General features: G+C 44.8%; 1 protein-coding gene across 1 annotated transcript; it reads right to left on the bottom strand.

The window, feature by feature from the left end:
- Positions 1-638: 638 nt before the first annotated feature.
- On the bottom strand, positions 639-10349 carry rmi2 (RecQ mediated genome instability 2). The gene is made up of 2 exons (XM_086000648.1): positions 9970-10349; positions 639-1405 (listed from the first exon to the last, which is right to left on the bottom strand). Exons 1-2 carry the CDS (start codon positions 10256-10258, stop codon positions 1257-1259), a joined length of 438 nt encoding a protein of 145 aa, XP_085856774.1. The 5' UTR covers positions 10259-10349; the 3' UTR covers positions 639-1256.
- Positions 10350-11519: the final 1170 nt, after the last annotated feature.

Below are 11519 nucleotides of genomic sequence, written 5' to 3'. Positions count from 1 at the left end.
TGTGATGGCAGCTGAAAGAGATTTTTGCCTGTGGATCAGATTTTTAATCAGAAGGCTGTAGGTCAGTGAAAAATATTTTGTTTGTCCATCAGAAAAATCAGGGCATGTTTCTAAAGTAACAGGATTATTTGCACGATTGATTAAACAATAGTCTTGCTACCAAAGAGCATACCACAATTCCACTTGTATGCCCCATTCTACTCGTCCAGTACCGAATCAAACTGAGAAGAGGAAGCCTTAATTGCATTCTGGGAGTTGTAGTCTGTTAGAGTGACATGCAGATTGGCACTGGCGCAATTCTGAAGTCCACCAGTGTGACATGGACGGAGTGACAATGGTGCAGACGCAGTCAACCACTGGTCACTCTGGTAGCTGGGGAACACAGCAGAAAACAAAACCAAAAAACATCAGACAGGGAGAGGCCTGTGCTGGGAAATTTCATATCATTTCTGCCATCATTTTATGGATGCTTAGATTTTTTCCCAGAAAGATAACATTTTTACAGATTTATCTCAATAAATATTTAGACTATATATTCACCCGAGTCGGAAATAAAAATGGCAGTCAGAACTAATTTTTTTTAATTTTTTTTTTATAAATGGTAGGGAAAATTATAAATCTAGAGTGGCAACATAACTCATTATAATATTAACACATTTTATTTAAGCCTTATATATTGGACACAGAATAATCAAGCACCCGAATTCAGATTACTTCCCTGGAAACCTACAGCAATGAAGCTGCAACCTTTAGCCAACTCATCAGAGACATGAAGTGAGCCAACAGTTTCTCCTCCACTCTCAGCCACTGCTGGCAAAATAAAGCCCTATCGTATATATTACAACAAGTATAAAAGAGAAATACCAAAGAATGGTTCTGAGGTTGTAATCCAGTCCCAGGAATCCAAGTCATCATTGTGAAAACATGTTTGGGCTGTGCTTTTGCTATTTATTTCAACATATTAAGCCCTCAATTGTAACTCTCCCCAAGGTAGCCAACATTCTCTATAAAATGCCCCCTTGCCATTTATCAATATATACAAATATCTACGAGATTCAAATTCTTCACAGGATAAACCGTCAACATGTGAACCAAAGATTTGTTTTTAAATACTTGTCCATAGTGCTTCCAATCACCTTTACATTTCAGAAGCTTTTTAAAGAATTCCATCTCCTTGTTCTGTTTCCAAGCAGATCACATCCTTTTGCATTTCAAGTTGATATAAGGTCTAGTGAGAGGTTGCTATTTGCATAAACCTATGGAATGTTTTGTTGAAGGTCCTCCACTTCAAGTGTCCACATGCTCCTGTGCAACGCATTACCAGAGAGATCAGTCACCTTCACAGCGCGCACCACGGGTTCCGGACTGCATGACTGGACCACTCCCATCACCATCACATACTTTCCTGTAACAACAAGTTCCAGCGGTAAAGGTTCATATGGTCCAAAGACTGATGTTTAAAACAAAGGCAAAATACTGTGGAAGCTGGAAATCTGAAATATAAACAGAAAATGCTGGAGATACTCAGCAGGTCAGGCATCATCTGTGGAGAGAGAAACAGAGTTAATGTTTCAGCATGGTGACCTTTCATCAGAACTGGTCTTTAATACATCAGAATGCTCTGTAATGTAATACACACACTGTGTAACAGCCAATACGTACAAACTATTTTGTTTCAGTGTTGTATAATAGTGACATGGTATACACAGCTGAGGCTGCTTATTGTGAAACAACATCCAATTCACTTAATGTGCAAGTAAATAGAGTTTATCCTGCTATATTGAAAGTATTACCCACTTTGTGGATCAAAGAAGACATTTCACTAAGAGCAATAGAATGTGCACTAGTTATGAAATGCTTAATTGATACTTAATAGAGTGAAGCTACAGGAAATCATCATAGAATTGTTGCATCCTCTCCCTCCCGCTCCCTATCCAATTATCTCATTACTGTTTGAGGGACAAATTGGCTGTTGTTTCCCTACACTACAGCAGTGACAACACTTCAAAAGTACCTTACTGGCTGAAGTGCTTTGGGACGTCCTGAGGACATGAAAGGCGTTATACGAATCCAAGGTTCATTCGTTAAAATCCTCTCCGATCTGTGACCCAAGCCATCATTTGATGGGGATCTTAAGTCGGCTTTAATGTCCTCCAGTCTGATCAAAAATGCTGCTGATTTTACCTTATTTCAAGCATGCACACAGAACGAAAATACTTTGCAGTTTGTCAGCAAATGGGAAAGAATCCAAGAGTCGTGATATCTGTGACACAAAGCCGACGGGATTCAGCTACTGCTGAAGCAGCTCATGTTTTCAGCAGTTGTTTATTTATACTCAGCGAAGCAGCAACTAAAAAGATAGGAACAGGAGTTGGCCATTCAGTCCCTAGCCCTATTTAACTATAACCGTGAAGGGAAGAGGAATAGTTTATTGTATACTGCAATTGCTCAGTAAGAACATGACTTCTGTTGTAGAAGTGACAAGTCTGAGAATACCTACATCCACAGGGTATTCCGTACAGTCGAATCGATACCAGAATACTATTTGAATAAGCTAGAGGAAGTTTTTTCTGATTTTGGGGCGGCTACACTGGATTGGTGGTCTTCTTCCACGAGGGGGCAGGCGGGGCCTCGGCCCAACACCCCATCCGAAAGACGGCACCTCCGACAGTGCAGCACTTTCTCAGTACAGGAAACTTTTTTTTATATCCGGCACCGACGGGGTGCCGGTTCATCAAAAATTCCGGATAACCGAAAGCTATAGTAAAAGATAGAGAGCTGATAGCTCCGTATAAAGCAACAAACCCTGTTGCTTAAGTGCAGAACAATGGCCACAAGTTCCAAGCGTCTCTGTAGCTTAGTAACAGCTGCAGCCACACCCTTGCACAGCAACAGATCGAGGAAAGCAAGTACAATATGAAGTAAAACTTACCTGAATCTACTCCTGAATTTTGCCGGTTAACCGAGATTTCCGGTTATTTAGGTGCCGGTAAATCGAAAGGTTCCTGTACTGCACCGAAGTGTCAGCCCAGATTCTGTGCTCAAATCTCTGAAGTGGGGCTTTAATCAACAACCTTCTTACTCAGAGGTGAGTGCGCTATCACAGCCATGGTTAACACAAATATTAGAGTGAATATTTCCAACATAGGCCATTCAGCTGCACAGAAAAAGGTAAATGCTCTCTAAACTTTGAAGATGCTAAGTTTATTTGGCATCATTTTAATTCCTCTGATGCCATGTGTGTGCAGTGCCTTGTTGAGCCCACCCCTGAATACATCAGTCCTCAAATTCATAATAAGCAACAATGACTATTTATTCTGACTTGGCCTCGCAAGTGCCAAGTAGCAATAGGGAAAGGTCATTCTCCGATCTGAAAATCTTTACAAGTAAAGGGAGAACAAAAAACGTCCAAAGGAACAGTGAAAACATGCAGTAAGATTTATGGCAGCAATGCTGATGTGTGAAAAATTGACTCTTTTAAAGTGAGATGTAGGTACCATACACCACTGCTCAATGCAGACTGGCTTCCAACTTTACCAATTACATACCAGCAACTTTCCAAATCAAATTTAGAGTCATTTTAAAACATTTGTTCTGCAGAACAAAATTGCTATTTATACCCTGCGAGAAAACAATTCAATCCCAGTGCCACACTGGGCAGCTGGGCCCGGCAACTATTAATATGTGTCAGAAATAAAATTCTAGGAAAATGACGCTGGATCACAGCCAGCCCTTCAGAAATAATACCACAGAAATTTGAAGGGAATTGTTCCAAACAACTGCCAGGCGTGCTTTCCAAAGCTGCGTGCAGTTGGTTCTTCACTAGTTTAAAAAAAACTGAAAGCCTACACCGATAACAACAAAGATGGAAAGCAGAAAGAATAGATGGAATTCAAAAAGGATTTCAAGTTCAATGCCCAGGCCTGCTGTTGCACACTTCAATTTTTTTGGAGAAAAAAAGTTTCAGTTTTAAAAAAATAACCTGACTGGAGACTTTTCAGCAAATAACATGTTTATTAACACGTTTAACTGGTGCCCTAGATTTCTGTGGTCTGGGTGCAATCAACTTGGTCACATGACTACTTTGCTATGAATTGCCCGTCAGCATTTCAGAAAATATTTTTCTAATATCCACCCCAATTTCAGCCACAGGCGCCTAATATTACAAGATAGATCAAAACAAACAGCTACCCCTCCTCCGCTACATTTTTACTGAAACAGCAGTATGCATTCTTTGCATGTCTGCTGAAATGTTAAACTTGCTTTAAGTACCTTGTTTGCCTACACATTGCTTAAGTGCAGGCAAGGTTATTAAACCTTGTTAATCAGATACAGTAAAGCCAGGTTTTTTTAATATAAAAAACAAACCAAGATCATTCGTTTCAAACACAAAATACACATTTAAATTCTGATGGCACATTTAAGAGATTGCAGTTGTGAAATTCAGATGTTAGACCGCATTCTGCATTTGGGATGCAATCTGCCAACTTCAACAGATTCTGCAGGAAATGCCCACATTTGATTGATTACAATTATGGCTTTGAAAGGAATGACATTTCATTTTGATCCTCTTAAAAATCTGATTTGTATCTCTTCCCCCTCCAGAAGGCTGGTGCTGGGAATAGGTTCATGGGTGCCTGCAGCCCTACCAGAGTAGCTATTCTTCACACTCAAGCCCAATGACCATTAGAAGTTTAGTTAATTGTGAAAGGCATCTCAATGCTGTCCTCACCAGAAATCCACACACAGGCTTTCCAACAGGGGTCACTGGATAGCGAGCAAGATGGGGCAGGGGAAGTCTGGCTAAACCTTCCCTTTTTAATTTTTGTCGTCTCAGCCTTGGTTCAGTGGTAGCATTCTCACCTCGGAGGCAGAGGTCTATGGGTTCAAGTCCCACTTCAGCTGGGTCATTGAATATATTTAAGGTGGAGAGACACAGATTTTTGTACGATAAGGGGGTCACGGGTTACAGGGAGCGGGCAGGGAAGTGGAGTTGAGGCCAAGATCAGATCAGCCTTGATCTTATTGAATGGCGGAGCAAGCTCGAGGGGCCAAATGACCTACTCCTGCTCCTACGTCTTATGTTCTATTATGTTAAACCAAGTCTGCCCTCTCAGGTGGACACAAAAGAGCACATAGCACTATCTGAAAAAGCGCAGGGGAGTTCTCCCGGTATCCAGGCCAACATTCCTCCCTCAACCAAAAACAGATGATCTGGTCATTTATTTCCTTGCTGTGCTGCGAGTGCTTGCTGTGCGCAAATTGGCTGCCGTGCATCCTACATTACAACCGTGGCTACACTTCAAGCGCATCGAGATGTCCCGAGGTCGTGCAAGGTGCTCTATAGTCTTTCTTCTTTTCTTTCTCCCGAGTCTTGGAACACTGATCAACTGCACCACAGCTGAGATCGGCTAACTTGAGCACAGACCAGGAAGGAAAGCTGGGACCTTCCTGATCTATACTGCTCAATATGACGCGGAGAAGTATACTTACCCACTGAGCCGCCAGGGGAATACTTTTATCCCCTCTTAGGAGGTCCCCTGCACCAGACACACCAATTCCCCAACCAAGAGGCAAATCTGATAACCTGCCCTCAGACCTCTGCCGAAGTTGTTTCATGAAAGCCACTAGAAGGTTCACAAGAGAAGCCTAAAGTCTTCCCTCCCACCCAACCAATTTCTGCCCAGTGGAGATGTTAATGTCACAAACTTGATGGCCCACTGCTGCTAATTTTATCAGTTTCTCCTCCTGCTTTTGTCCAACACCTTCTCCAGACAGCACAGCAGAAAATAGGAACGCGCTGCACGAGAAATCCCGTTTCCCGACTCGTGTCTTGCCAACTTATCATTGCAGCTCATTGTCCAGGTCCATTTTTCAGATTATTAGTTCCTGCTTACCAGACTGTTTATGTTAAACTCAGACTTCCTCCTTAAAGCTAGAAAAAAAAAGAGTTTTGGGTTCTCATCGTGGCTTGATACAGTGAACTTTTGGCCAAACGGGTTGCACATATCAAGAGAACAGGTTCACTGGAACTTGACATCCTTTCATGAATCATTAGTTGTGTCGACAGAATTAACCACATTGGTGATTCTGTTGCTGCACGGCAAATGCAAATATACTTTCACTTTCTCATTAAATTACAAATTAAAATTCATGGCTTTCATGTTCAAAGCCTGCTAAATCTCTAACTGCAGCTAAACAAGTGACCATGATACCAAATTAACACGTTCTCTTCCATCAGGTTGAAATATTTTACCATTCATACACCAGTGCTAATTTTGCGTGCAAATTTATTGGAACGTCGGAACCACAACCTTTTCTTTCTGGCCACTGGACCTTCTCTGTTGCTGAGGGACAGCTGTACAAGCAAACAATGGGGGGGGGGGGGGACGGCCAGTGTTGGCAAGCCGAGGGCTCAGCCTGCCTGCAGCAAAGGAAAAGTGGCAGCATGAGCCAGTAGCACTAGGTATTTATCTTCTTACAATTGGTGGCATCGCAGCTGAATGTGGCCTCTTCAGGTCAACCTCCGCGCACCTCCATCCCCGCCTCGGTCAGTCGCAGAGCTGCCGCAGATATCCAGGATGACAGCAACAGTAACACTGGAGGGCAAAAGCATAGAAACATAGAAGATAGGAGCAGGAGTAGGCCATTCGGGCCCTCGAGCCTGCTCCGCCATTCAATGAGATCATGGCTGATCATCCAAATTCAGTACCCTGTCCCTGCCTTCTCCCCATATCCCTTTAGCCTTAAGAAATATATCCAACTCCTTCTTGAATATATTTAATGAATTGGCCTCCACTGCCTTCTGTGGTAGAGAATTCCACAGGTTCATCACTCTGGGTGAAGAAATTCCTCATCTCAGCCCTAAATGGCTTACCCCTTATCCTTAGACTGTGACCCCTGGTTCTGGACTCCCCCGCCATCGGGAACATCCTTCCTGCATCTAGTCTGTCTAGTCCTGTTAGAATTTTATGTTTCAATGAGATCCCCTCTCATTCTTCTAAACTCCAGCGAGTATAAGCCCAATCGACCCAATCTCTCCTCATAAGTCATTCCTGCCATCCCAGGTATCAGTCTGGTGAATCTTCGCTGCACTCCCTCCATGGCAAGAACATCCTTCCTCAGATAAGGCGACCAAAACTGCGCACAATACTCAAGGTGTGGTCTCACCAAGGCCCTGTACAACTGTAGCAAGACATCCTTGTTCCTGTACTCAAACCCTCTCGCTACGAAGGCCAACATGCCATTTGCCTTCTTAACCGCCTGCTGCACCTGCATGCTTACCTTCAGCGACTGGTGCACAAGGACACCCAGGTCACGTTGCACTTCCCCTTCTCCCAATCTATTGCCGTTCAGATAATAATCTGCCTTCCTGTTTTTGCCACCAAAATGGATAACCTCGCATTTATCCACATTATACTGCATCTGCCATGCTTCTGCCCAATCACCCAGCCTGTCCAAATCATACTGGAGTTTCTTGGCATCCTCCTCACAGCACACATGCCCACCCAGCTTTGTGTCGTCCGCAAACTTGGAGATATTACATCTAGTTCCCTCGTCTAGATCATTTATATATATTTTGTGAATAGCTGGGGTCCTAGGACCGATCCCTGCAGTACCCCACTAGTCACTGCCTGCCACTCGGAAAAAGACCCCTTTATTCCAACTCTTTGCTTCCTGTCTGCCAACCAGTTCTCTATCCAAGTCAGTACCTTGCCCCCAATCCCATGTGCCTTAACTTTACACGCTAATCTCTTAGTGTGTAAAGCAGGAGGAGAAACTGATAGAATTAGCAGCAGCATGCCAGCCATCAAGATTGTGGCATCAACATCTCCACTGGACAAATGAAAGTCAGATGCCGCACACCGTCAGGTCAGTAGTTTTCAACCTCACTAGCTGGACAGTAACCTGGCGGAGCCGATCGACCCTTGGTTTTTAAACCCCCACCGCCCCTCGATTTCCATTCCATTAAAATGACTGGAACAAAAGTCAGGGTCTTCCAATAAATGGTGTGATCTATAAAAAAGGCGTGATCTACTCCACCAGATCACTAGCCAGGCAGTGAAGTTAAAAACTACACCCAGTAGCTGCTCATGGCCAGTACTCTCTAGTAACAGCAGAACTTGTTACAAGGTTTATTTGTTGAAGATTTCAAAAATCTAAATGATTTAAGCCTTGCAGCAGCACTCTCTGTTTAAACAAGATTCTGTAAGATTTCATGTACGTGTCACTGCAAATGCCTACTTTGGATGGCAATTTTCCTCTCTCATTGATTAAAAGTCTTTGGTTCTTTACTAATTAAAATTATTTTTTTTCCTATTGACTAATTTGGTGAACAAACATAGATAAATAACCAATCCTATTACAGGAAACTCTTTTTTATCTGGCACCGACGGGACCGGCATGGTGCCAGTTGATCAAAAAGTCCGGATTAGAGAGAGGTATACTTACCGAGGTACGAGAGCCCCGTACACGGCACTTGTGCAGGAGTCCCGGTTACACGGCACTTGTGCAGGAGTCCCGGTTACACAGCCACAGATCCAGGAGTCCCTGTTGCACGGCCACAGATCCAGGAGTCCCTGTTGCATGGCCACAGGTGCAGGAACCCCGGTTACACGGCCACAGATCCAGGAGCCCCGGTTACACGGCCACTAATACAAAGTAAAACTTACCTCAACCTACTCCTGAATTTTGCCAGTTAAGAGAGATTTCCGGATATATTTTTTTTTAAGGTGCCGGTTAAAAGAGAGTTTCCTGTATACAAAACCAAATTACATTCCACCAGAAAAGCACTCTCCACCCAGGCTCAGACTGAGGTAAACTTCTTAAAATTAGTGTTGCTTCAATGTTGGTAGAATTCAGGTGAGTGAATTATCATATGTGCCTAGGAATAAAATGGAAGAGATTACGTGTACAAAGCTGCAACTCCATATACAGCATGCTGAGAGAGTGAGAGACACCCAGGCCTCCACCTCAATGTTAGGAGCTTCTGTTCCACTTCACATGCCTCTACCATCATCCCCAGAAATCCAGTTTCACTAAATACAGGTACATACTGCAAACCTAACCCATAAATAACAAAAGACAGGGCCACTAAGGAATACACATGATAAACTTGCAGGTAATGACAGCGACAAGGCAGAAATATTAAATTACTTTGCCTCAGTATTTACCAGGGAGACTAACATGACATTAGAAGTTGTTATCAAAAAATATATAAAGATATTTAAGATAGGATTGGGGGGGGGGGGGGTGGAGGAAGAGAGATAATTGATAAATTAATCAAACTTAGAGAGGATAAAACCCCTGGTCCAGTTGGATTGCTTCCATGCATATTAAAAGAAGCTAGGGAAGAGATAGCAGAGGCACTATTACATAGATGTAAGAATTGAATAGAAAAGGGAATAGTGCCAGAGGACTGGCAGGCAGTTAATATGATTCCTATATTTTTTAAAAATAGAACAAGTCCAGGGAATTATAGACCAATTAGCTCAACGTCAGCGGTAGGAAAAATAATGGAATCTTTATTCAAAGATGTAATAGAAAAACATCTAAAAACTGAAAATATAATAGTCAGCAGATTTCAAAAGGGAAGGTCATGCTTGGCCAACCTCATTGAACCCTTCGAAGAAGTAACAGAAAGGGTAGATAAGGGTAATGCAATAGACATAATTAAGGTACCACATAGTAGACTCACGACAGGGGGCAGAGCGGGCGCCGCGGGGGGAGGGGGCGGAGCGGGCGCCGCGGGGGGAGGGGGCGGAGCGGGCACCGCGGGGGGAGGGGGCAGAGCGGGCACCGCGGGGGGAGGGGGGCAGAGCGGGCACCGCAGGGGGAGGGGGCAGAGCGGGCACCACGGGGGTAGGGGAGGCGAGGGGGGGGCGTGGGGGCCGCGGGGGACTGGTATACAGTTAGTGTTTAATTAAATCAAAGGTGTTAAGCCCTTTGGCCGTGCCCCCCGCACTCTACCTCTGCCGGTGCAGGGCCTGCCCTTCGGGACGCCACCCACCCCCACCACGGTGAACGTGCCCGTCTGGTCCCGCAGCTGCAGGGTGGTGTTCCCGTCCGGCCGCGCCTCCAGCACCGTCCCCTGCATCCACACCACGCTCACGTCCAGCGGGGCCCTGCCGCTGCCCGCCCGCTCCAGCAGCCACGCCGGACTCTGGCCGCTCCGGGACGCGCTCAGCCGCAGCTGCTCGGACAGCACCTTGCAAGGCGGTGACTGCAAGCGTCCGCATCCCGAGGCCGCCGCCTCCATTCTCTGCCCGGCTCAAACCCCGCCGCGCGCCCGGATCCGGCCAATCACTGAGTTGGGGAATAACAACAGAAAATGCTGGAGAAACTGAGTTGGGGAGGGTGTCCGCCAATCAGAGGACAGTAAAGCTATCTTAACCAATCATGAGGCCGTGCTGGCTGTATTGCCCAGTCAGAGAGTTGGGGGGCAGTGTCTGCCAATCAGAGGACATTGGCGATCTCTTAACCAATCACAAGGCCGTGCTAGCTATGTTGACCAATCCGAGAGCTGCGTAGGCGTGTCCACCTATTATCGCATGAAAATCAAAAGCTGAACATTGGAAATCTGAAATAAAAACAGAAAATGCTGGAAATACTCAGCAGGTCAGGCAGCATCTGTGGAGAGAGAAACAGAGTTAACGTTTCAGGCTGATGATCTTTCGTCAGAACAGTGTTTTTTTTATTGTGTTAAAATTCTTATCCCTGTTTTCAAATCCCTCCATGGCCTCGCCCCTCCCTATCTCTGTAACCTGCTCCAGCCCCACAATCTAACGAGATATCTGCGCTCCTACAATTCTGCCCTCTTGAGCATCCCCGATTATAATTGCTCCACCATTGACGGCCGTGCCTTCTGTTGCCTAGGCCCTAAGCTCTGGAATTCCCTCCCTCAACCTCTCTGCCTTTCTACCTCTTTCCTCCTTTAAGACATTCCTTAAAACCTACCTCTTTGATCAAGCTTTTGGTCATTTGACCCAATATCTCCTTATGTGGCTCCGTGTTTTGTAACACTCCTGTGAAGCGCCTTGGGACGATTTACTATGGTAAAGGCGCTATATAAATGCAAGTTGTTGTAAACTGCTGTTATAAAGTTACACATCAGCTATTCCTGCAGTTAGAGGACTGCTGGTCAGCTGCTTCACCGATCACAGGGCTAATTGCAAATTTTAAGAAAAGACGGCATAAGAAGATGCTGCTGGAGAGCATCGGCAGCGGACCTGCGGGAGACGAGGCGGTTGAGCGGCGGCGAGTTTAAGAGGCAGCGGCAGAGACCAGGTAGGCTTACTAATTTCCAATCTCCGAACTCAGAGGGAGGGAGAGAAGTAAAAAGTAATCGAAGTGTGAAATCACCAGAAAGCAGGTAAGTGATTGGTTGGTGAGTATTTCTCTCTTTTTAAACTTTAACTCTGTGGTTTATAGTTTTTAAGGTCTCTGTGGTGTAGTGGGGACTGTTGGTAAACCAGGGCCCTTAAATATACCATTTAACTAGTGTAATTGGTGGGATTGAT

This window comes from Somniosus microcephalus, chromosome 11 (assembly GCF_052327205.1).
Source record: "Somniosus microcephalus isolate GS21.2 chromosome 11, FLI_Smic_1.0, whole genome shotgun sequence".
NCBI classification, from domain to species: Eukaryota; Metazoa; Chordata; class Chondrichthyes; order Squaliformes; family Somniosidae; genus Somniosus; species Somniosus microcephalus.
This window is presented reverse-complemented; position numbering and strand designations above follow the sequence as displayed.

Excerpts from the sequence above, each read along its gene's own strand:
- rmi2 (XM_086000648.1), bottom strand. The coding sequence starts at position 10,258 with ATGGAGGCGGCGGCCTCGGGATGCGGACGCTTGCAGTCACCGCCTTGC. Across the intron at positions 1,406-9,969 it reads CAGGCCCTGCACCGGCAGAG|GAAAGTATGTGATGGTGATG; the intron begins GTAGAGTGCGGG and ends TTGTTGTTACAG.